Source organism: Salvia miltiorrhiza, chromosome 2, assembly GCF_028751815.1.
Source record: "Salvia miltiorrhiza cultivar Shanhuang (shh) chromosome 2, IMPLAD_Smil_shh, whole genome shotgun sequence".
Taxonomy (NCBI): domain Eukaryota; kingdom Viridiplantae; phylum Streptophyta; class Magnoliopsida; order Lamiales; family Lamiaceae; genus Salvia; species Salvia miltiorrhiza.
Genome location: NC_080388.1, coordinates 74,477,914 through 74,504,113, shown reverse-complemented (window position 1 = coordinate 74,504,113; position 26,200 = coordinate 74,477,914). Strand labels below are relative to the sequence as shown.

Below are 26,200 nucleotides of genomic sequence, written 5' to 3'. Positions count from 1 at the left end.
TATATTGCAATCGCCACCGCTTCTCGCTCTCCTGACCGCCACCGGAGCTCGGCCGCGCTCAGCCACCGTCTGCTGCGTTTTTTGTCCGTATCTCATGTTCCAGGGCATCCTAATATCATCATAATCCTCCTTCGTCGAGCTTCAAGCTTCAGTCGCCGATAACCCTAATCCCCATTCCTCTGTGATTAGGTAAGTCGTGATTCTAGATTTATAGATCTAAACCTCTTTAAATTCTGCTTTTCAGTAGAAGTAACGAACGATACCTGCATATATTTCTTTTAATTTGAAAATTGTAGCTGTACTGCACCTAATTGATCTCCAGCTCTTCTCTCTCGTAGTTCTAGGTTAGATAAATATCATCATGATTATAATCCATTTATGGCTTCAATTGCAAAATAAAAATGTTGTCTCTAGAAATTTCAGTATTTATGTTGCTGTATGCATGTATTCACCCTCATTTGATATTCATATGAAATCTCTACCTTTTACTTTGCATCTTACATCCTGCCTTCGTAGAATTGCCGAAAATGTCTAATGCTGAAGAAGTAAAGGTCTCACTGAAAGTGATGATGAACAAAGAGAAATCTAAGGTGCTGTATGCAGAATCCGATAGCCATTTTGCAGACATTGTGTTGAGCTTCTTGACTTTGCCGCTGGGAAGGATTGTGAAGGTTCTGGAGAAACACTACGGAGATGATGCACCCACCATTGGAAGCTTACACAATTTGTATCACTGCTTAGCAAATTTTGACAGCTCCCATTTTGTGACGGAGGGTGCTAAGCAGGCTCTGCTCTATTCAGCAAGTTCGTTCGAAGCTGAATACAGAATGCTGAAAGTGGATATCAGTGATTCTCCGCCTGCTGAATACTTCTTTTGTGCCGATTGCGACGACAATGCATTTCGTTGTGAAAGCATCTACTACGATGTCATTGATTGCACCTTTTACGGTAATATGATGATTAAAGTAGTTGGGAAGATTTATGAAGCTGATGCTCCTAGTGATGGCGTTTTGACCAAGCATACATCATCTTTCCTAATCTCTAATGATCTGCACCTACTACCAAAGGATGCAAGATTCGTAACAACTATAGGAATTCTTGGCATTACTGCTACAGACATGGATAATGCTGAGTCAATCAAAGTGGATTTTGGGTTAAGTGAGGTGATGATCTTCATTCTCTAATTTCAATATTCCTCATCCTGTCTTTGTTGTCACTACTTAGTTATTTGTTTCAAATGTGTGAATGTTGTTAGATTATGAAGTTGTTCAAGGCATCCTTGACGTCCCCAACTCCACTGTCGGACCTCATCCTCAACAAAACTACGGCACAGATGAATAACACTCCAGTTGTGGGATCTCAACAGAACGAAGATAAGCGCTACTATGGGGATGTTTCTTTGAACGTGATTGTTCAAAAATCTACAGGCAAGTTGTTGTGTGTTCAAGCTAACGAAAAGTTTGTAGAGTCTCTGTTTAATCTCCTCAGTATCCCACTAGGAAGAGTTGAGCACCTTCTGGCTGGTGATACGTGTTTTAAGGCTGTAAATAACTTGTATCGGAGCACTGTCGATCTTATTGATAACGAGCATTTCAAGAACGCTCGTGCGAGAAATAGGGTAAAGGAACCCAGTGTGCCTCATGGGTGTATGTCCAGAAACCTCTACATTCTTGGCATTACTGAAGATTGGCCTTGGTACATGAATAATGATAACAAAAACAATAATTCTGTTATGTTTCCTGAAGGCAAGGGGATTTATCTCCAAGGACCAAGATCCTATATAGTTAAGGATGATTTAACTGTTGAGCCCTATTGTTTTGTCACGCTCCTTTCCAGATTTAGAGAGCTGAAAATTCCTGCATCTGATTTGGAAGAAGTGGAGCTGAAAATGGGAAAGAAAGAGGTAATTTAATTAATCTTTGCCATATTTGTATATGTGGTTATGGTGTTTAGACAAAGTTTGTTAATTGGTGCAGGTTTTGAGCATACTGAAAGCGTCTCTTACATCGACTACGGTTCTCTCCGATGCTCTGCTCACTCTTTTACCCAAAAAACAACCAAAGAGAGAAGAACTCTGAATCTTCATCTTCATCTTCAGTTTGGATTTTCCCTTTTCTAAGCAAATTAAACTTGCTGTAGATTAGTTTACTCGTTTTGAATATGGCCCTTTTTATCTTATTATCAAACATTTTGGCTAATATATAGTATCTCGCTCGTTATCCCTAAATTTGTCCATGTTGAAATTAAATAATTAGGTACCATTTGCTTTGTTGTAGGAATAAGCATGTATCGGCTTTATGCTATCGTCAATCTGATATGTGTTACTCTGTGCACAAAAAAAATTGTCACATTATGAACGACACGCGCGTGTTTTAGTAAAATGTGAGTGAAATTGTGAATGAAGTAAGAGTTTCACTTTAAATATGAGTAAAATTGCGTGGACCCTATTATTATAAATGAAGTGACAATTTTTTTGTGGACGGATGGAATATTATAATATGTTCAGCCCATAATTTGTAGGGTTTTTTTTATATAGTTTATATATTAATTTTTCTTTATAGATCATGATATCATAATTCATTATATACTCCCTCCGTTCATGAAAAATGTGGCACAATTGCTATTTTTGTCGTTCACGAAATATGAGGCGTTTTCTATTTCAGTACATTGCTCCACGTGTTTTCGTTATCTTTTATCCGTACAAATATTTCTCATTTATAAAAGAATCATTTCTAATTCAATCTCAACAACTCATTACATATAATGGCGGGATTATTTCTCCACAACACTAAAATCATCATCCATTTTATTAAAACATGTGTCCAAAAAATGCACCTCGTTTTTCATGGACGGAGGGAGTAATATTTATTAACAGTTTTCAATTGTATTATCATAATCACAAGATTCCTAAATTCGATTATGCAAGAATAAGAAATTGTGTGTCATCTTTTTTTTTTATTAGACGTTCTCGTAATAAACTATGAAATCCACCCAATACAAGTTGGGCCTGTCAGAATCCATCAAAGCCCAGTTAATGTTTTTTAATGAAGCCCAGTAGTTTGTTTTTATTGCTTAATAAAGGACTTTGAAACACGTTTTAGTGTAGTTTAAGGATAGTCGAATGAATGTGGGCTCTAGCACTTGAGATTCTTTATTCTACTTTTAGTATTTCATTCTCTATTTTATTTTAAAAAAATTATATTCATTTATTCAAAATTAGATTTCATTAATTTAATCAGGGTTTGTAATTGATTTTTGGCATTTAGTTTGTAAGTTTTTAGTCAAGAATATATTTTTAGGGTTAATTATTTCATAATTAGGATATAGTATAACTTTTTAAGCTTTAAATTTTCATAACTACACGTGACATTTGCCAATAAATTGAATTTCAATAATATTTTTAGTTACCTGAATAACGAACTCGAAAATTACAGTTGGTTTGCTCGTGAGGTGGGGAAGGTAACGAAGGCAAAAAAATAAAAATAAATAAATAAATAAAGTGCAAGAAAAGATCACTTGCACGTGAATTTGACAAAAGGCTAAAGGTTTCTTAATCATCGCTCTCTTAAAAGCCACGCAATTTACCCAATCATCACCTAAAATATTATGGGAGGGTCTTTATTAATTAATTAAATCATAATGAGCAATTTATTTGATTGAGTTACCGTCCCCATAAGTTTAAATTTTAATAAAAGAAATTCAAAATAGATTATTCAAGACTAGAGCTGTCAAATGAGCAGGACTGATGAGTGAAATCGGGCCGACCCGGCAATTTTTGTGCCATATTTTCTAGCCCAACTCGGTTCGAAAATTTTTCGAACCGAAATTTATATAGCCTAATTTATCGGGTCAAACCATTTTTTACTATTATTATATATTCAAAACTAACGAAAAAGAGAGATTTAAATATAGTGTAAGATTGAATCTTTTACATGGTTCAACTAACCCATATAGTGGTCCAATAATTACAACTAAATTCCACCTATTGTTGCTTAGTGTTGGAAGAATATTTGGTTGCGGATTTAATTGGTAAAATTAGTTGCAACTTATTTCGAACTCTTTCTGTTTGTTTTCTTGATGGCCTTTTGACTTTTATTTCAAAGTCTAATCATATTCTTCTTTATTTTGTCTTTCTTGAATTTAGACCAATTCATTAACTTTTATTTACTGTCTCCCAAACTGAACCCCTCTTTGGAATGCAATAATACAAAATAATTTATTTATTTTTTTAACTATTCACTAAAGTTACTCATAGATGGGGATTAATGGAGGAGTATGCGCTTGTAAATATTTGAATTTTTCCTATTTTTTGATTTTGCGCACAAACTTTAAAATCAGCCTATAAATATATGAACTTTGTATTCTTTTTAATTTTGCATCCGACTTCAAAATACCCCCAAATCGTTGCTGATATGGCAGTCAAATTAATTGACGTGACATGATCGCCGCACCGGCCGAGTTTCAACTTGCATCATCGCTTGTCCGGTGGTCATGCCTCGTCAATTTAATCTGATTGCGACGTTAGCTAACGATTTGGGGTATTTTGAAGTTGGGTGTAAAGTTCGGGTGCAAAATCAAAAAAATAGAAAAAAAATCGAATATTTTCAGACCAATACTCCCATTAATAAATGCCTTCTTAATTCATAATTTACTTTTTTTTTATCAAGCTCAAACACATTCTATTTCTAATTATAATTTCTAGAAGCTTTAATCTGATGTGTTAATCTTCGTTTTGAAGTATGGCATACATAACTAATTGAAAACTTTGACATGTCACAAACTTATTACTTAATTAAGAATTAAAAAGCGATCACTTTCAATCCTTTAGCAACATTGGTTGGATTAATAGTGGTTTGAGGTGTGACATGTCATTTCACATTTATGACAAGTGTTTCGACATTTTAAATAACTTTGATAATAAGTACTAACCAATCATCATACGCAATGATGCTATTAATTTTATCATTCGAATCATTATACACTTTAATTTCGTTTTTATTATATAAAAGTTCAATAAAAATCTTGTTTTCAAAGTTATGGAACCACTATAAACCAACAAGTTAGTGTGGAGATGGTTTATATCTTAAGATTCAATAAAATCATTATTTCTTGCTCGCGTTTCCTCTAGAAGAGGTGATGATTAAAAGAGCAAAATCAGAATCCAAGATTTAATCATAACCAGAAATCTTAGTGCAATTTAAATGGTTGAAATGGTTGGAATTGAATTAAGTTTGATGACGTCACATCTTAGTAGATCTTCGTGATAACACCATGCTTGATTTTGGTCTTCTCTCTTGAGATCTATTTCTAAATCAACATATCAATATTAGTTGGTACAACAATAATACATTTTTTAGATATTAAACACAAAACAAATGTACTATAAAATAAAGCCTTAATGGTTGAGAATGATAAAAAGGAAAAAATATCCACTATAAATGAAAATTATAAAAACTACTCATTTTGAACTTGAAATGACAACATTGCCGTCACTTAAATCTCAAACTTTGTTGAAATCACGAGCAGCTCGATCAATGCAAGTCGAACATTAATAATAAATGTACTAATATGCTCGATCATTGCGAGTCGAGTATATGGAGCATTAGTGTATTTGAAGTAAATACATTAATGCTCGACATGTTCAACCATTACGAGTCAAACAATCGATCATTAGTAATCGAACATTTTTTAAAAAATACACTGATGCTCGACATTTATCGATTGCGAGTCGAGCATCAGTAGAAAATATATTAATATCCGATATAAGGGTAAAAAAAATTCTAAATAAATATAATTTATTTGTTTAGTCAAATGTGTGTATCTTTTTAAATTTTATCGTATACTATCATTTTGCCCCTAAAATAAATCATGCATATCATATCATAGTCGACAATAATCTGGACACAATTCACATTATTAAATTTCAACAACTAATATTTGAAATTCGAACAGATAGGCATGAAAACTGAGGATCAAAGTTCCCTTTTGGTTGGAGCTTAGTGGCTCCATTTTATACAATTTTCAGTTGACTTTCCATGTGGAAACAAAATATTATTCTTGAGAATTCACCCCTAAATAAGTGTCAACCAAACAAAGGTATATATATATAATGTATGCTCACACAAAATTAATATTAAAACATGACCCCCAAAAATTATATTCCCTTTCTCCTACTTCCCTTTTCGGGTCGTTCCACCAGACTTGGCCTGTTTTCTTTTTGAGTAACAAATTTTCACTACAATAGATATAGGGTTAACATATTTTACACTATAATCTTACTTTTCATAATAATCGTGCTGAAAAGGAGTAGGCCAAGTGAGATGAGACAGATTTGTCCTGTTTTCTTTTTGAATAACAAATTTTCACTATAATAAATATAGGGTTAACATATTTTACACTATAATCTTACTTTTCTTAATAATCGTGCTGAAAAGGAGTAGGCCAAGTGAGATGAGACGGGTGGAATATATAATATATACTACTAAATAAAATGAAAGAGAAATCAAGATTTGTTGGTTGGCTCAACCCACTTCAGCAGTCACCCACCTCCCACAACTCCCAAAATTTAATTTCTCAAAAGTCATTATCCACTCCAATACAAAACAAGGCATCCAAATTTAACATTTTTGGATTATCCAATCCCATCTCTCCACCTACCCCCTAAATAAGCTCACCACCCTTTTTTTCACACCATAACTAATTATTAATATGTTACGTGCACCATGACGTGGTGCAATAGTATATCACTTGTCGGTCATAATAAATACATTTATCATAATAACGAATTTCGAGAGATGATGGAATTTGAGCATCACCATTTATTTTTTATTTTTTTAGTATAATAAATTAATAATTGTATGAAATATAAATGTTAGAATTAATTCACAAAAGTAACATGATGAAAGATTCAGATAATAACTCCGAATATAAAAGTAATGTTTTCGAAAAAGACATATGAAAATGGACTACTTTACAAATGGCATTACTTGTGTTTTAAAAAGTAAGTATTACTTTTTTTGTTTATCATGAATTTTGATTCGTGAGATAGCTAAAGGACATGTTCAAGAAGTTTTTATATGTCAGGCCTACGTGTGAGAAATGTTAGTTATTTGGTAACTTATTTGGTATGAATTTAGGGTGTAAATCTAGAAAAAAGTAAGACCTTATATGTCATAGTAAGATATATTCTTGGCCAAACAATTGACAATTCCTAGTGCACTTTTTGAAAATTTCATAGAGCTAATGTCTACAAACAAATATCCAAGTTCAAATTCCATCTAGATCTTCTCAATCAAAGTAATATTTATGAGTAATTAAAATAAATATCTCAAGAACAACGAATAAAGCAGCTCATAGATTGACGCAAGTTGCTGCGTTTGATAGTCAGTCGATAAGTTAGATTGATATTTTATCTTCTTAATTGTAAACGATGATATTATTGAATATATACCATCTATTTTTCCCTTAAAAAATCTCTTAAGTATGATCTAATAGTACAATCAAGATCATCGTACAAAAACGATCTAAAGTTTCACTGTCAAATCTAAAGAAGAGCCGGGGCGACTTGTGCCCCATCATTAAAATCGTTAAATTATCGATATTTTTATGTAAACTGTTATACAGTAATCATAGCATCAGATCAAATCGTAAGAAAATTATCTCTTCGAAACCTCAGACCGTATAACTTTCTTTAAAAACAAAATTAAAAAGTTTCTAATTCACCAAACTTGTGGAGACATGTGGCAAACAAAACAATCTGTATATGCAAAAACGTGACTTATTTTTTTTTCTCCTACCTACTACTATTCATGTTTCGAATTTCAATTGGGGCAGAAATTATGGTGGAGTATCGTATGTGCAAACATGTTCTCGATTCTTCATCCTAGCTCCCAAATCCGCCACGTGGCGCCATACCCTTCCGCCATGTCAGCACCCGGTTTGCCTAACCCCCCCTTTGATAAAAACCAGCTAATAACCACAGCAAATTCGCCACGTTTTTAGTTCCCGTTAAAGCAACCCTCAACTCAACCAGTTCCCAACTAATTTGGACAACATAAAAAATATCAAAATTTCTAATATGCCAACGTGCCACCTTATTCTCATCATTGGTCTCACACACACACACATACACACACTTGTATATATATGTAATGCATAGTACAACAAAGGTCACAAATTACCAAACAAAAAAAACTTCCAAGAAAAAATGGAGTGGACTAGAGGCCACATCATAGGCCACGGCGCCTCCGCCGCCGTCTCGATCGCGGTCTCCCGCATCTCCGGCGACGTCTTCGCCGTAAAATCGGCCGAGTTAGCTAGGTCCGAGTCACTACAGAGGGAGCAGAGGATCCTCTCCACTCTGAATTCCCCGCATATAATTGGCTATAAAGGGTTCGACATAACCGTAGAGAATGCTACGAGCGTGTTCAATCTGATGATCGAACACGCCCCCGACGGAGCGCTGACGGACGCGCTCCGTCGCGGCGGGGGCCGCCTCCCCGAGGCGGCCATCCGCCGCTACGCCCGAGGGATCGTGATCGGATTGGAGCACTTGCACTCGAGAGGGATAGTGCATTGCGACATCAAGGGGAGCAACGTGTTGGTGGCCGGCGGCGGCGCCGCCAAAATCGCGGATTTCGGCTGCGCCAAGGCGGCGGGGGAGGCCGCGGCGATTGCCGGGACTCCGATGTTCATGGCGCCGGAGGCCGCCCGAGGGGAGGAGCAGGGGTTCGCCGCGGACGTGTGGGCGGTGGGGTGCACGGTCATCGAGATGGCCACCGGCCGCGCGCCGTGGCCCGAGGCGGCGGAGACGCTCCGACGCATCGCGTTCTCCGGCGAGGCGCCGGAGTTTCCGGCGGTGTTGTCGGAATTGGGGAAGGATTTCTTGAGCAAGTGCTTGAGGGTCGATCGGAGAGAGAGGTGGACGGCGAAGGAGCTGCTCCGGCATCCATTTCTCGACGATTTTGAATTGATCGGAGATGGAACTGATTCTCCGACGAGTGTTCTTGATCATGGGATTTGGAGCTCGGTTGAGGAAGAATCTTCGCATGATTCGATTGAGATGGATCTTGCAGAATTTTTTAGATTCAAAGAGATTTGTATGAATTCAAGAATTGAAAAGTGGGATTGGACAGAGAGCTGGATAACGATCAGAGACGGTGAAAACGTTGACTTCGGCAGTAACGGTAGATTTTTAGAAGTGAAAAACAGAGTTTTTTTACTTAGTTGAAAATTTCGAAGTTTCAGGGGGAGATGTACAGAGTTTTTAGTGTAGGATCAATTTGATTTTTGGATAAATTGGTACTCACTTTTACAGTTCATTTCTTGTTTCGATCATTTTTTTTTTTTTAGAAAAAAAGAAAAACAAAAACAAAAAAAAAGATTTGGTCGGCGATTGATTCTGCTGCAGTGCAGAAGAACTAGAATTTTATCGGGAAGCTGAAGCCCGCATCTCGAAAAATCCCATTTTGATGGAATTAAAAAAAATATTTTTTTTAGGATCATGGAGGTTAGAGTTCATGGTGGATAACTTTTTTTTTTCTTTTTTTAATTTCACAAGTAAATAAAAAAATAAATAGATTGCACGACAGTGGACTCGAACTCAGAATCTCAGGCCATAGGCATTAACCGACTAAAGATAGGTCAACGCACGCACACAATTCATGTTAAATATTAGTGCTCTTTCTGTCCACAAAAAATAGTCATTTTTTGTTATTTTGAAAACTATTTATCGCACGGTGGACCCTATTCTTCACTCACAATACTATTAATATTGTAAACACTATTTTTTTTAAGTATGACTTATTTTTCACTCACAATATAATAATAATAATAATTATTAAAACTCGTGTCATCCCTTACCAGGACTATTCTTTCGTGGATGAGAGGAGTATTATATATATTTAAGTGGCTTTAGTAATATGCATTAAGTATATTTAATTAGCTGGTGAATTAGGTACCAATATGAACTTTTTTTTCCTTGACATTGTGCTTTTCTCTCAACTAAACTTAACTGTCACCAATAATATATGCTTGAACTTCTTTTTCACGTGTTGAATTATATTCCCAAATTATCAACACAAGGTACATAAGTATACTTTATACATGAACGTATTATCTTTTTAGGGGTTGAAAATTATGTTGCCTAAAATTTTTAGGCTTGAACAATTTAATTTGACCTATTTTCTGGTGGGCTTTTAACTTTTAAATTTGTTGCGGTTAAAATCCCACTACAGCAGAGACAAAATTTGCAAGATTGACATATTGTGTAAATTTGATATAAAATATGGCATCGATTTATATATATTTTACAAATTATATATGCCAGACTGTCTAAATTATCTATCATTAGAAGCATTAATTTTTTTTGAGTAATTAGAAGAATTATATTAAATTGCAAATAATTTTATAGAGGTCCCACAATAGGTTGGCCTAGAATATGGGCTGGATTGGTCCAAATTTGTAGATGTTTTAATTGGCAAGAGATAATAATTGAATATCTATTATCCATGAGTCCATGACGGTATCAATTATCACATTTATGACTTATACTAACGTCAACAATATAATATACTTAAATATAAGTAGAATGATAATGATAACATTAACTCGAATCGCAAAAATGAATTAAGTGAAGCCCAACTATTGTAATGGGCTTGGAACAATAAGAATAATGGCCCATTGGCCCATAACATATTTAAAACTCCTGTGAACGTGTATTAAGAAAAAGGTTAATGGGCATGTAAATACATAAATTATACCTAAATTTATTTTTAACTAAACATATTTTTTTATAAAAAAATTCACAATTTTTTATTTTTTTAGAATTAATTAACCTAAGCTCAAAATTCAACAACTAATAATTTAATGAAGTGGTATCCTGTACACCCGGGCATAAAAAACACTAAATGACACTAAAACTAACAATATCTTGGAATCACACTAACGCTATTTTATTTTACAAATGACACTATCATATTATATAAATAATACTATCTCAAAATGACACTAACATTATATTACACTAACACTAAATGGCATTATCACTATATTAGAGGAGATTTTGTATAATTTAATTATTTGAAGTCCAATATGGAATCTGAAAGTATCATTAGAAAGTTCTTGACTTTATTTTTCTAATGATACTTATATTATTGGGTTTGATCTTGACTTTATCTTTCGAAAGAGTTGCATTAATTGACCATTTTCTTAGATTAAATAACAATTAAAATACAATAGAAAAAAGAGAGAGAGAGAGAGAGAGAGAGAGAGTTGAAAAGGCTATTTCTCCAGTTTTGGTGCTTTGTATAGCATGGGATTGATGAGCGCATCAGTTAGAGCAGTCTTTGATGTAAGAGAAGCTTTGAGTATACTCAACGCCTGCAACCCAAAACCAAAAGCAGAATCAACTAACAAAACAGGGATTAATTAAACATACAAACATGATTAATTATTTAGCGACGAGATTATTAATTCACCTAAAAAGTTTGATAAATTACCTCTTCCAATCCAATGTGCAGCTCCATTTCTTTCACATCCGACAACGCGATTCCTAAACCATTGAGAATCGAAAAGGTTGATGCTAAACTAGGAGTGACGGTTAGATCGTCGGTAACGAAACAAACCGTCGGTTTCTTGACATAACCCCGCCGCCGCCGGCCCCAATTGAACGATCGAATCACATTCGCCGGCGAGGGAGACTGATGCTGTCGGCGGCGCAAAACAGGAGATTCTTCTTCGGTGAGAGGTAGAAACTGATTATGGGAAATATACCCATGAGCTAGTTTCGGATTCATAAGCCTATTTTTGGTATGTGGAGTTTTAAAATTTTCGACTTTGATGAAATCTGTCACGCTCTTGTATAGATTATCGATGTTATTCAAACAAGCTTTGCCGCCCAAGAGGAACTCGACGCCTCCGAGAGGAATGGTGAGGAAACTAAACAGTAGCTCCAAAAAATCATCGGTAGCTTCGGCAAACAAAAATCTGTTGGTCGATCTCTGCAATGAGGCCTTCAAAGTCACCTTCTTGGAGCTGCCGGAAACTGCTTCTTTAACGATACGGAGCGGCGGCTCGGGTTTTGCCGCGGCGGAAACCGCCTTCTGACCGTTCTTGATTATCAGATCCGTAAGAGGGGTTGCAGAAACTAGAGAGAGCCTTAACAAATCCATTATCTAATTCAAAAAAAAAAAACAAACACACACACACACAAAAATTAAATAAGACTGAAACTCTTTAGTTGTGATTTTACATCTATAAGGTGAAAAATAAGGTTTGTTCCACTCTTATATCTATTGTTTTAATAATATTTTTATACAAAAAAAAAATTATTATAGTATTATGAATTATGCTAAACTTTTATTTCTGAAAACTAAAAAATTTAAAAAATTATATAGACAAAATTTAATTATCAATGCTAATAATGGATTATTAACTAACAAAAAAAATGATAAAAAATTATTATGCATCCAAATATACCCTAACAATCCTAATAACGGAGTATTAACTAATAAAGTGAAAATAAATGATAAAAAAATAATTATATATTTTAACAAGATGGAATGAACTCTAGTTAATAATAATAAAATTAAATTAAAACATATGAAGTTGAAATTAAAAAAGTAAATGAAACACCAAGTGATAATTTTCCATCATTTTCTATAATTTTCCATCATTTTCTATAAGAGCGGGCCTCTCCCTTAATGCGGCCATTCTTGTTAATCAATACGGCCCTTCTTGTTGCGGCCATTCTTGTTAATCAATATTGCTATCAAACGCTTAGATAAAACATGATTATTTATCTATTTTGCTTTATATAGGGCTATCAAACATGCCATTTAAATGCATAAGAATGTTAGAAAATATAGAATTTATAGACTCACATCATCGATGCCGATGCTCAAAATCCTCGATTCCGCCCCTTGAGTGTCTGCGACGCCGACATTTTCGAGAACTCGCATAACTCCGGCCACCGCCGGTGTTTGCAGGAATCCGGGCTCAACGGGGACGACGCGAAGATCATCGGAGATTAGGAAAGACGAAGAATTCTTCGTAAAAACACCAAGATTTGCATCACGAGCTACTGATATTTCAAACGCAGATGTTTGTTTATTCAATAATGATCCACAAACACTGCATTCAGCTATACCAGAATACATGCTTATGTTAGCCACTGAAAATCGACCGCAGTAATTGTTTCCACAGACAAAGAATTTGGTAGTTTCGCTATCGGTAATATCAAGAATTAGGTTACTGCATTCAGCTTCGAAGGGATTTCTTGGATTGAGAAACATCTCCTTCGCTCCTTTCAAAGAGAAATGGGTGCTATCGAGATGATGCAGACCTTCGTAGAGAGTGATGAAGCTTCCATTAATGGCGTGTATCGATTCTTTTTTGTGGTGTTGTAGAATTCTGACGATTTTTCCCAATGGCAGAGTTAGAAAGCTTAGCAAAACGTCGACAAAATCGTTGTTGGCTTGGGCAAATAGGACTTTTGATTTCTGTTTGTTGATCGTGACTTTGAGAGACAGCTTGGAATCTCTAGGGTTAGACATCTGTGAATTGATGTGTAAATTTTGTAGAGATCGTCTGTGTTTTATAAGGGTGAAAAACACCAAAAGTCTCGTCTCAACAAATTCCTCAAGGTTAACGAGACACCTACGAAACACTAAAGATTGTTTAAAAAGTAGTATAGTTTCCCCAGTGGAAGCCTTTAATTTTTTTTATTTGATACTGTTAATTTATAAATAAAAAATAATAATATAGTTTATTTCGATCAAAGGGAGAAAGCATATCGAGTTCGAGACACTTATATATATAAAATCGGAGGCAAATTCTAAATTCTAAATTTGATTAATAAGTAATACACCATCATGATTAGGGCTGGGAATCGGGTTGGGATCGGGTACCCTACCCGAAAAAATTGAATACCCGATCCCGAATAAAACCAAAACCCTATACCCGACCTCGAACCCGAAAAATAATCGGGTACCATAATACCCGACTCGAGTATCCGAATCGGGTATTCGGGTACCCTAAATTACCCGGTCAAAATTGCATCTTTCAAGTCAAACTGTGAAAATCAGGTATTAGGGTACCCTACCCGAAATACCCTATTTTCTTTTAAAATTTTTTGATTTTTTTTGTAAAATAGCCGAAATTAAAATTGAATTTCAATTCAAAATTTTACAGTTTTAAATTAAATTTAATTAAATAATTTAAAATTATTAATTAAAAAAATAAGGTATTTCGGGTATACCCGATACCCGATTTTTTAGCACCCTAAATACCCGACCCCGACCCGTAATTTTTCGGGTATAGGGTACCCGATACCCGATTTTTTCGGGTCGGGTAATCGGGTACCCTATACCCGAACCCTATCTTCCCACCCCTACTCATGATAATTTAGTGTCATACTTTTTCCAAGCCCAAAAATTTAGTTTTCAACTCATTTTAGTTTCGAGTAAATCCAAAACTCTTAAAACATCTTGAGAATTGTCCTGCATGTACATATATATTTATTAATTAGTAGTACTATTCTATTTTTGCAAGTCCAATTTTTTTAAATTTATATCCTTATGTAGCTAGTTTCTAATTTTCTAATAGTAACAATATTTTTCACTTTTAACGAGGATCACCAATTGACGGGTGAGAATTGTAATCGTGCGTCGCTTTGTTCTTGCGACTATGAAAACTACATGTTAATTGCATTTATATATGCTAATAAAATCTAGTAACTGATTTTGATATAATCAAAGTAATTGAAAGATTAGTGGAATTTGGTGGGACAAGACAAGCAACTCTTGCTTATATATCTGCACAAAAACCCTTCATGTTCAAGACAACCACTCTTCTTCTCCTCTCCTCTCTTACAAATCACACACACAATGTCTAGAGATAATACCAAGCTATCTCTCAAAGTCATGTTCAACAAACACAAGTCCAAGGTTCTCTTCGCCGAAGCCAACACAGATTTCGTCGAAATTTTGCTAAGTTTCCTCACATTGCCATTGGGAAAACTCGTCACAAATATTCGAAAACACTACGGAGACGAAGCACCCGCCATCGGAAGCTTGAACACTTTGCACCAAGGCTTAGCTAATCTCGACAGCGCCCATTTCTCCTTGCCAGGAGCCAAGGAGATGCTGCTGAATCCAGAAACTTCTTTTCGAGCCGAATGCCGAAACCTAGCGATTGATATCAGCAGCAGCCTCCGCGAGAGAAGATACTACGTGTGTGAGGACTGGGAATGCCCTAAATCTGCTCACAAGAATATAAGCCTTTATTCTGATATAGCAAAGTGTGCTTGCGGTGGATCGTTGAAGACAGTGGCGGAGCCAGGATTTTTTTGGGGGGGGGGGGGGCTGAACTGTTACGGGACCGCCCCCGAAATTTTTTTTTTGGGGCATTCAATACATTTTAGACATTTTTTACTAGAATACAAATATAATAATAATAATAACAACATTTTCATAGATAATATAGTTCAAAACATTTACTAAAATTTTTTTTGGGGGCATTTTAGACATTTTTTACTAGAATACAAATATAATAATAATAATAACAATATTTTCATAGATAATACAGTTCAAAACATTAACTAAAATTTTTTTGGGGGCATTCAATACATTTTAGACATTTTTTACTAAAATACAAATATAATAATAATAATAATAACAATATTTTCATAGATAATATAGTTCAAAACATTTACTAAATTTTTTTTTGGGGGCATTCAATACATTTTAGACATTTTTTACTAAGATACAAATATAATAATAATAATAATAATAATAACAACATTTTCATAGATAATATAGTTCAAAACATTTACTAAAAATTTTTTTGGGGGCATTCAATACATCTTAGACATTTTTTTACTAAAATACAAATATAATAATAATAATAACAACATTTTTAGACACATTATAAAAAAAAATTTTTTTTTTTTTTCAAAATTTGGGGGGGGGGGGCTCTAGCCCCCCTGGCTACGCCCCTGGTTGAAGAGAGGAATACGTGTCGAGGAAGGCGTAGACGGCGGCGCGGCTTTCCTAATCAATCCTTCCACTTTCATCATCACTGATGATCTGTGTGTGTCGTCTATGACTGGAATTGTTCAAACGCTCAACAATCTTGCTGGCGCAGACACTCGAGGAGGAGAGATGGAGACTTTGAGCTTTGGAATTAATGAGGTGAAATTATTCTTTTCAATTACTATATTGGAAGCAACACTCTATTCTAGCAAAAAAGTATATAATACTAGGATTCTATAGCTATATAGATAAAAATATGGAAATATATATAGTAGCCATTTTTTTTTTACTATTATACATGCATGAATTTATTATTTTGTGTAATATTGTTGTTTATATTTTACATGAGTTTTGGTAACATACAAAATTGGTGTAAATAAAGGGCATAATAGTAAAAAAAATAATTTCATCGAATTAGAAGGTTTTTTAGTACAATAATTTAGACTAATTTGTAAATTAGGATAAATTTTTTTGGGTTTACTACTACTCTCATATATCTCATATATAGGTTTGTTTTTCTTTTTCAGATGTCATCCTTGTTTTCTTTATCGGATATCCCATTTATATAAATTTATTTCCATAAGAAGTAATATTTTTTTTTACTTATTTATTATAATATTCCTATTTAATTTTTAATTTACTTTCAATGATTTTCTTTTTAATCCTTGTAAAAATCTTAATTAGTGTATATATATGGGATGGAGGGAGTATAATATTGCACCACAAATTAATTTTCAGCTCATTTTAAGAATTTCAGGCTTTCTAGCTTGGAAAAAAAATGGATCGAGAACTATATTTTTGGGCTTGTAAAAGTAAAACATTAATTAATTTTTTTTTTCATTAGGTTATGGAGTTGCTCAAGTTTTCTTTAACTTCTGCAACTCCTTTGACCGACGTGATAATCAAGAAGACTCAGACCAGCTTCACCGCTGCAACGGGACCTGAGACTTTCTTACCTGATATTCAAAGAGATGATCATGCAAACCCTAGAAATTTAGTCTTGCAAGTGTGCTTGCAGAAATCAACCAACAAATTTTTGTTTGCTGTTGCTACGGCTGAGTTCGTGGAGCTTCTCCTCAGCTTCCTCACCGTTCCTTTAGGTGGAGTCGAGTTCCTTTTGAGAGGCAACACCGGTTTGAAAAACATCGACAATTTATACCGAAGTGTGACAAATGGGATCGATGATAAGTATTTTGAGAGTTTAGACATTAAAAATAGGCTGATAAATCCGAAGGTAGCTCAGGGTTTCTTTGCCAGAAATGATCAGTTTCTACCTCTCAGTGAAGCCTCTCCTACGCTGTATTTCGATTTTAAGAAGAACGAGCAGAAGAAGAAGATGGAATGCAGTTTTAGTGAGAGAGATGGAAGTAGAGTTGTTCGTTCATTCAACTTGAATGAGGAAATTAGTAGCAATTATGTCAAGAAACAAACAATGTGTTTTGTTAAAGATGATTTAACTTTGAGCCCTAATTTGGAATCAACCTTCTCCATTCTTGACGGTCTCGGAATTCCTTTCTCGGATGTGATAGAAATGGATTTGCAAATCGGACTTAAAGAGGTAATATTTCTCATTTTTATTTTGTGATGAAGAGGTAAATTTTCTTATTTTAAAAGCTTGGGTTATGAATTTTTGATGCAGGCATTAGGGATACTCAAGGCTTCTCTTATATCGAAAACGGCATTAACTGACGCATTGATCACACCAATGCTAAACAAAAGAGTAAAATTAGAGCGTCAGCCCAAGCAAGAGCCTTGATCCTTGAGTTAATTAATTTCTTTTAGTTTGTGGTGTTTTGAACTACTGCAATCCATAGTATTTTAGTTATTTTTGAGTTAAATATCTGGTGCAATTATTATAGTAATGTGATCTTTGGTTTGTTAGTTAAATATGTGATGCAGTTATTATTGTAACTTTCCCTCTCTACCATTGACTACACTGCGGATTCGAATCCTCAAACCAGTTGAATGTGGTTTAACACCTCCTGTTTAAAATACTACTAATACTAACACAATTTTTGTGTTGTCTTACTCCACTGTTTTTAATTGTTAGATTGGGAAATTGCTTATTTTCTGTTTAACTTCTGCAACTCCCTTGACCGACATGATATTCAAGAAAACTGTGGTTAGCTCTCTAGTTTCAACATGCATGGGTTCAATGATGGCATCAGTTAGAGCTGTTTTTGATGTAAGAGAAGCCTTCAAGATACCTAATCCCTGCACCATTAAAAAAAAGTAACACATCAAAATAATGTACAAAACACATCTTCAAATAACTGTACCTCTTCAATTCCAACACCTAACTCCCTTTCCTTCACATCTGAGAGAGGCAGAGACTGCTCAGAATCGAAACCTTTGTAGCGAAGTTGGAAACACGGTTAAATCATCCTTTACAAAACACAAAATATCTTTTTGATCAATATTAATCACATCCTCATCAAAATACATAACTCCTCTCGCACCAAATTTAGATTTCTCATTAAAAAATTGGGTGATGGGTATGTAACCGTAAGGCATCTTAGCTTCCGGTGAAGTGAAATACTTGTCTTCGATTCCAGGAGAGACACTTCGGTATAAACTGTCGAGACTGTGAACACCGGTGTTGCCACTCAAAAGGAACTCAAGTGCAGCTAAGGGAAGATGAATGAAACCATAAAGAAACTCCATGAAATCATCAAATATTGCCTCCGCATACAGAAATTTAATCGTAGACTTCTGCAAGCACACTTGCAGATTGTACACGTCTACATTTAATAATGTCTCAACTTCTCAAAAGAAAAGAAAAGGAAAATTAAAGGGCAAGCTAGCACGCTTACAAGGGGTATATCATGAGACTAGCAAAGTTAAAATTTACACCGAATGCAATCTTTCGATCGAACAGTTATTGTGTGTGTCGTAAAAATTAATTGGCATGTCATGGTGTAGCTAATTACTAATAGTTAACACTTCCAAGTGCTACTAATTTGTATTACAAATATTAACTATCAAGTCTCATGTCACTAATTAATAAAAACTTTTGTTGTAGTGAATTAAAGCTCAACATGCAATGGCCTAAACAAAAGTTGAAATTGCAATACCCCTTGTACACGTCTATATATATTGTGACGGTTTCTGTCATATATGAACCATGTTTATCCAAGAAAATTAAAGAACAACATAGAATCACAAGAAAAAAAATTCGATCGAAAAATCCATTTCGAACAGGAAAACATAAATTACTAGAAAAGGGATAAATTGCCACAGCAAAAGCCCGCAGAAACATAACCCAACGAAAATTAAACAAAGAAAATTCAGCGCTCTTGTTTGGGCTGGCGCTCTAGTTTCAGCATGGGTGTGATGAGCGCATCCGTTAAAGCCGTTTTTGATGTGAGAGAAACCTTCAATATACGTAATGCCTGCGCTAATACAAAATCAAATCTTCAAAAAAAAAAAACAAAAATTAATAATATTATGCATCAAAAAAATTAAAATAATTTTTTTTTACCTCCTCCAGTCCAATGTGGAGCTCCATTTCTTTCACATCCGAGAGAGGGACGCCGAGACCGTTGAGAAACGAAATGTTTGTAGCTAAACTAGGGCTCACGGTCAAATCATCCATCACAAAACACATAGTTTGTTTCTTAACATAAGTTTTCTTGCTCGACTTGAATGAGGAAACTGCCATTAATTAACCTTTCTGACTATGATGAAAATAAGTTCTTTCAGGCTTCAGTATTTTACTATACCTATGGCATTTGATCATCTCTTCTTTGTAAAAAAGTTTAGGAGGGCCATCTTCGCTGAGCGGTAGAAAGGGATATTCAGATCTATAACCGTGAGGTAGCTTGGGATTTATGAGCCTGCTTTTCATATCTGAAGTAGTAAAATACTTTGCATCGATGCCATTTGAGAGGCTTGTGTATAAATTGTCGATGTTTTTGAGGCCAGTTTTCCCTCCCAGAAGAAACTCAACTCCTGCTAATGGAAGAGTGAGGAAGCTACAGAGGAATTCAACAAACTCATCCATTGCTTCCGCAAACAGAAATTTATTCGTCGACTTCTGCAAGCAGATCTTCAAAGCCATTTTTCTAGGGTTTGCGTCGCTCTTCTGAATATGATGCAGCAAAATCCCAGGTTCCGGTTTTGCAGCAGTGGAGATTACCCCAGTTTTCGCGAATATCATGTCGGTGAAAGGGGTTGTCGAAGTTAAGCATAAGTTAAGCAATTTCTTAATCTAATCAATAAAAAATGAAATAGGGTAAGACAACAGCGAAAAAGTATCAATATTACAAAACGATAATCTAAATTTATACTATACTATTATAAAAAGTGTCATGGTCTACTATAAAACAACCTTATTTACAAAATTTAATTTGCCTCAAGTATTTGTTGGAATATAAGAATATAACGAGAATTTATTTAATTGGTAGGAGAAAATTTGGAGAAATTGGTGGTGGACGTATGTGTCCTCATCATTCTCAATTATTCTATAGAATTTTCTTCTTTTTCTATCTTATTCTCAACTATTCTAGATTTTTCTTTTTCTTCTACTTTTCAAAATATCTAGAATACTCTTTATAAAATATCTATACAAATCAAGTTTATTAATTATTCTAACAGTATTATATTAGGGTTTATTTTTTATACTTTTAACTTAATTATTTAGAACTACAATACAAAGGATTGATTTGTTATTTTTACTTTGCAAAGGAAAAACCTAGAAAATAAACAAAAATTTCATATCAATCTTCTCTTCTTTTCGACCTTTATATTACCTATAGATAATTTTCTTATTTCAATTTTATGAGTTTTATAATATTATAATTTTCAAATATTATTGAATAATTGGTTCAAAACAATATATTAAAATGAAATACTCTCCCTCCACGAAATAAGTACTCGTATTTCGTTTTTAATCTGTCGAGTATTCATTTCTCTTTTCCCCAAACAACACTTTAATTAATACTCCCTACATCCCAAACGAAATTTCCTGTTTTCCTTTTTGGGTTGTCCCAAACGAAATGTTCTGTTTCCTTTTTTGGTAATACACTCTCTCTTTATACTTAATATTTAAATAATTTTCATCAACCCATTTTATCTACTTTATACACATTTCTTAATCTCTGTGCCGAAAAGAAATATGACATTTCGTTTGGGACGGAGGAAGTATTTGGCCTAAAAAAGTGGAACCCTTATTTCACTAACACCACACACAATACATTTCTTAAAATTCGTGCCGGAAGGAGTGAAATTATATGCACATAATCACTGCTAGTAATATTTAATGATTTGGAAGTGGAGATACTCTAACCTCATCAGCATCAAAGCTCAAACGCATGAGCTCTGCTCCTTCAGTTTCTGTAATGCCAAGACTGTTGAGCGTTTGAATAACTCCGGACACAATCGGCGCCACACGCAGATCATCGGTGACGACGAAAGACAACGGACTGATCGTGAAAACTCCGACGTCTAAACGCTCCTCGACGGATACAGATCTGTTGAGCGATTTCCCACATTCACATGTAGCTATATCAGAATACATGCTCACATTCCTAAAACCTGATTTAGTACAATCACCGTCTTCACAGACGAAGTATCGGCTAGGGTTGCTAGCAGTGATATCAATCGCGAGTTTACGGCATTCGGCACGAAACGAACTTTGTGGATTCAGCAGCATCTGCTTTGCGCCTCGCGTAGAGAAATAGGATTGGTCGAGATTACTTAAAGATGAGTTCAAAGTGTTCAAGCTTCCTAGTGGAATGTAGTTTTCCACGATTTTCCCCAAAGGCATCGCCAAAAAGCTTAACAAGACGTTGATGAAATCACTGTTGGCTTCTGCAAAGAGGACCTTGGATTTCTGTTTGTTGATCATAACTTTGAGAGGCAGCTTTGCATAGGTGTTGTATGACATTGTTACAGTTTACACAGAGAAGAAAAACTGTGGGAATTCTTGTAGATGTTCCAAACTTATAAAGGCGAGGAGAGGAATATAATGCTAAGGGGCCGTTTGATTTGCAGTTTAGGATTGATTAGGATTAAAATTATCTTGAGAAATTAGTGTGGATTAGTATGGATTTATATTATTTTATGGGTGTTTGATATCATGGCTACTTAATCCTATATTGTGTTTGATATCCATAGGATTATGTTGGATTATATTATTAATACCAAAACTATCCTCATATAATTTTAAAAATATCATGTGTGTCCACCATTACTTGGGCATTTGCATCGATATGCGTGAGGAAGGGTAGCAGAATTTTTATCCAACTTCGTAGTATTAAAGTTATCCGAGGGGGAGGCCGGATTATTAGTATGGGTTATTCCCACAAAATAGCATGTAGAAGTAGGATTAAGTAGGAGTTGACCACATTAATAGAACATGATATCAAACATTACACTAACCTGTATTAATTTAACTTATTCTACCTATAAACTCATATCAAATATGCCCTAAACAGCCACATTGTGGCACCCACAATTTTCTAAATAGAAAATAATTTAATTTATTCAACTTATTTTTTAAAATAAAAAATAAGATTTAGTTATTTTATCATATTCTCTGCATTGTAGTTAATTTTTTGCAATTTTTATGCATATTCACTAAATATAATTAATTAGTAACGGTGGGACAAGAGACTCTTTGTTAATTCACCAAGCACGAGAGATGGAAATTAAAGCTGACAACTACCGAGAAAATCAAAAGGCATAGTATTTATTATTATGCATTTCCCACTTCTTCTAAATCAAGATGAATGAGACCCGGCGGTCCAATTAGGATAAAATGAAAACTTGGTTAATTACTTTTGTAACGCCAGTCTTAAATTATTTTTACAAGATTCATTTCTAATAAATCTACATTCACTAACCTCATCAGGGTAATTCACCAATTGGTTTATTAAAATCGATCATATATATTGAACATACGTTACAAACCTGTAGTTTTTATTCTAAATTATCAAATTATTTGACACATGGAAGTGCTTCAAAGACCCACATCAAGATCAAGATCCAATAATAGTTTATATCTCCAACCCTAAAAAAAAAAACTCTAATAAAGGCGTGTAGCGTGTTTGATATTGGCTAATACACTTTATTAGCTAATTTAGTACAGATCAGTCTAGTGTTTGGTATTATTTAGTAATTCGGATGACCCGGTTTAATCCCACGATCTAGTATTATTAATCCAGATTTCTTAGGATTAATAATACCACCTCCCCCTAGGATTAACTTCAATCAGAATATTTTGTATTTAGCCATGATAGCAAACACTAACTCAGTATTAATAATCTGTCATTATCCACGCTAAATATCCTGGTTACAAATTATCATACATAATCCTTTACTGAAAACCAAACGACCCTTAGTATACGTTATAAATTGAATGTCATTGATAACCACAAATGTTAATGAAGTTGAGTATTTTGATCGAAAGATCAGTGGAATTTTGTGGGACGACAATAGACTTTTGGTTAACTACTTGCATGCTCTTATAAAACCTGCCTATCTTCACAAATTCTAGACATCAACCAACACAACACTCTATCTTTTTCTCCCCTACAACCGAAACAATGGTTACGCTGCCTCTTAAAGTAATGGTCGACAAAGATAATACAAAGGTGTTATTCGCGGAAGCCAACAGCGATTTCGTAAACGTTTTGTTAAGCTTCCTCGCGTTGCCTTTGGGCATATTTGCGAGAAAATTCTATGTAAAAAGCCTATACACTTTATACAGAGGTTTATACAATATGGATGAATCCTACTTTAGCGTTCGAGGCGCTAAGGAGATGCTGCAAAATCCACGAAGTTGTTTCAGAGCTGAATGCCGCAAACTAGTGCTTGATATTACCGGCAGCCTCCCCAATGATTTCTACGTTTGTTCGGACAAAGAATGTCCTAAAACTGAAGCATACAAGAATGTCAGCATGTATTCTGATATAGCTACATGTGCCTGTGGGAGATCGTTGAGCAGAAAAATAAGCGTTGGGGAATCTGTTGATGGAGCTTTCGTAACCAATCCTTCGTCTTTCATCGTCACCGGTGATCTGCGTGTGGTGCCTATTTTATCTGGATTGTTTCAAACCCTCAGCAATCTTGGCATTGCAGTCACTCAAGGTGCATCCATGAGGAGTATGAGTTTTTATATTGATGAGGTATTCTCTTGATCTGTTCCATCTCTTAATTATTTAACATTTTTTTTAAAAAAAATCTACAATATTATATAAAGAAATTAAATTTACAATATTATTTAACATAATTGTTTCTCTACTAGCTAGGCTCATGCATGTAACAATGTTAATTTTGTTAACCAACTGGTTTTCATTATATTAGAAAATTGTTTGACTTCAATTATGGGATTAATATTAATCCAATGTTTAATTCTTTCTTGGGATAAGAAAGACAAATTATACCCGATACTATTAGGCCAATAATGCTATTTGGACAAAATATCAATTTTCGAATAAAAAATGGTTAAACAATTACTTAAAAAATATACTCTCTCCGTCACACAAAATATATATGTTTGTGAATAAGTATGAAAAGGATGGATAAAAAATAAGGGTATAATTTACAAAAATGGAAATGTTCATATTTTTGTGACACACCAAAATACTAGTAAAATGTTCATATTTTTGTGAGATGGATAAAGTAGTATTTACTTTATTTTTTATTTAAAATAAAAAAAATTAAAAATAAATTTATTTAAATTTTTTGTTTCCCTCCAAAAATAAAAAGTTATTTGGACTTTTATTTTGTGATAGAAATAAAGATGATTAAAGCATATATTTATTAGCTTCACACATATTTATAGGAGTATTTTTTTATTTATCATATTTACTACTTTTGCTATATTAACCAATTGTTTTTCATTAGATTGAAAAATTGTTCGAGTTGTGTTTAACTTCTGCAACCCCTTTGGACGACATGATATTCAAGAAAACTGGCTTGAGCTCCACAGTCTCCACTGCTGCAAAACCTGAGCCTGGGATCAATCTGTTGCGTCACATTCCGAAGGATAAAGCTCACTCTAGAGAGATTGTTCTAAAAGTTTTCTTGCAGGAATCAACGAATAAATTTTTGTATGCAGAAGCTATGGATGATTTCGTGGATCTGCTTTTTAGCTTCCTCACTATTCCAATGGGAGGAGTAGAGGTCCTTCTTGGCGGGAACACTGGTTTCACAGGCATTCACAATTTATACAGAAGCGTATGTGATGACTTCCATGATAAGTGTTTTAGGACTCCAGAGATTCGAAATAGGCTCATTGATGCAAAGCTACCTCACGGTTATATTTCGAAAAACCAGTTTTTACCCCTCAGTGAAGATAGTATACCTAATCTATATTACAGCTCAGTTAATTGGAGGATGGATTTGGTAATTAAAAACACTTCTTTTGATGAGAAGGTAGGCAGTATGATTAACCAATTCAAATACTCGAGGGAATTATTTGTCAAGAAACATACAAAGTGTATAGTAACTGATGATTTGAAGGTGGATCCTTGTTTGTCTACCGCGTTTTTTATTCTGAACAAGCTTGGAATCCCTCTCTCGGATGTGAAAGAAATGGAGTTGAACATTGGTTTGGAGGAGGTATAGTTTCTAACAAATTTCTTGTGTTGTTTATTTGATGATTTTTTTACCTTTGTTTTTTAAGATATGATTTTGTTATTGCAGGCATTGTGTATACTGAAGGCTTCTCTTACATCAACAACGGTTTTAACTGATGTCCTTGTAAAACCTATGCTTACAAAAAGGCAAAAACTAGACAAGCAGACTAAGCAAGAACCCTAATTAGTTTCATCTTATTGCTGAATCAAAGTTATGTCTTTATGAGTTTTTATTATGGTTGTTATCATATTTGATTTCTCGGTTTTGAATGCCTGATTGAAATATAAATTTTATAAGAAAGAAAAAGGAGGGAAAAGGACTTAAAAAACCCTTGAGAGCACAGACCCTAACAAAGGGTCGAATCTCAAAGAATCTGTCTAAAAGCAAAAACAAAAACCACGTAAAAACAACATTTGTCTAATAGTTATCTCATTCATTCCTGAATATGTGCTATGAAATTTGTCACTTTAGAATATATGATATGTGCTTTTCATCTATCACAAGAAAAATTAATCGACATTAAAAGGAAAGTGACATTAACAACAAACCTAATGGAATAGAACACCATGAGTGATCTTTGATCA

The 26,200-nt window shown here is 34.4% G+C and overlaps 6 protein-coding genes across 6 annotated transcripts; 4 read left to right on the top strand and 2 right to left on the bottom strand.

The window, feature by feature from the left end:
- LOC131009364 (uncharacterized) lies at positions 1-2,227 on the top strand. The gene is made up of 4 exons (XM_057936659.1): positions 1-189; positions 517-1,163; positions 1,256-1,903; positions 1,977-2,227. Exons 2-4 carry the CDS (start codon positions 528-530, stop codon positions 2,076-2,078), a joined length of 1,386 nt encoding a protein of 461 aa, XP_057792642.1. The 5' UTR covers positions 1-189; positions 517-527; the 3' UTR covers positions 2,079-2,227.
- A 5,876-nt stretch (positions 2,228-8,103) lies between these two features.
- On the top strand, positions 8,104-9,320 carry LOC131009363 (mitogen-activated protein kinase kinase kinase 18-like). Its single transcript, XM_057936658.1, has one exon. The coding sequence runs from the start codon at positions 8,207-8,209 to the stop codon at positions 9,227-9,229; it is 1,023 nt and encodes a 340-aa protein (XP_057792641.1). The 5' UTR covers positions 8,104-8,206; the 3' UTR covers positions 9,230-9,320.
- Positions 9,321-11,280: 1,960 nt separating this feature from the next.
- Positions 11,281-13,553, bottom strand: LOC131009995 (uncharacterized). The gene is made up of 3 exons (XM_057937390.1): positions 12,882-13,553; positions 11,499-12,173; positions 11,281-11,379 (listed from the first exon to the last, which is right to left on the bottom strand). The coding sequence occupies exons 1-3, from the start codon at positions 13,551-13,553 to the stop codon at positions 11,281-11,283; spliced, it is 1,446 nt and encodes a 481-aa protein (XP_057793373.1).
- A 1,332-nt stretch (positions 13,554-14,885) lies between these two features.
- LOC131009994 (uncharacterized) lies at positions 14,886-17,787 on the top strand. The gene is made up of 3 exons (XM_057937389.1): positions 14,886-15,326; positions 16,876-17,589; positions 17,671-17,787. Exons 1-3 carry the CDS (start codon positions 14,886-14,888, stop codon positions 17,785-17,787), a joined length of 1,272 nt encoding a protein of 423 aa, XP_057793372.1.
- A 290-nt stretch (positions 17,788-18,077) lies between these two features.
- Positions 18,078-21,918, bottom strand: LOC131009993 (uncharacterized). The gene is made up of 5 exons (XM_057937388.1): positions 21,319-21,918; positions 19,701-20,241; positions 18,536-18,772; positions 18,311-18,381; positions 18,078-18,245 (listed from the first exon to the last, which is right to left on the bottom strand). The coding sequence occupies exons 1-5, from the start codon at positions 21,916-21,918 to the stop codon at positions 18,078-18,080; spliced, it is 1,617 nt and encodes a 538-aa protein (XP_057793371.1).
- Positions 21,919-23,578: 1,660 nt separating this feature from the next.
- Positions 23,579-25,799, top strand: LOC131009992 (uncharacterized). The gene is made up of 3 exons (XM_057937386.1): positions 23,579-24,160; positions 24,882-25,598; positions 25,683-25,799. The coding sequence occupies exons 1-3, from the start codon at positions 23,579-23,581 to the stop codon at positions 25,797-25,799; spliced, it is 1,416 nt and encodes a 471-aa protein (XP_057793369.1).
- The last annotated feature ends 401 nt before the right edge of the window (positions 25,800-26,200 follow it).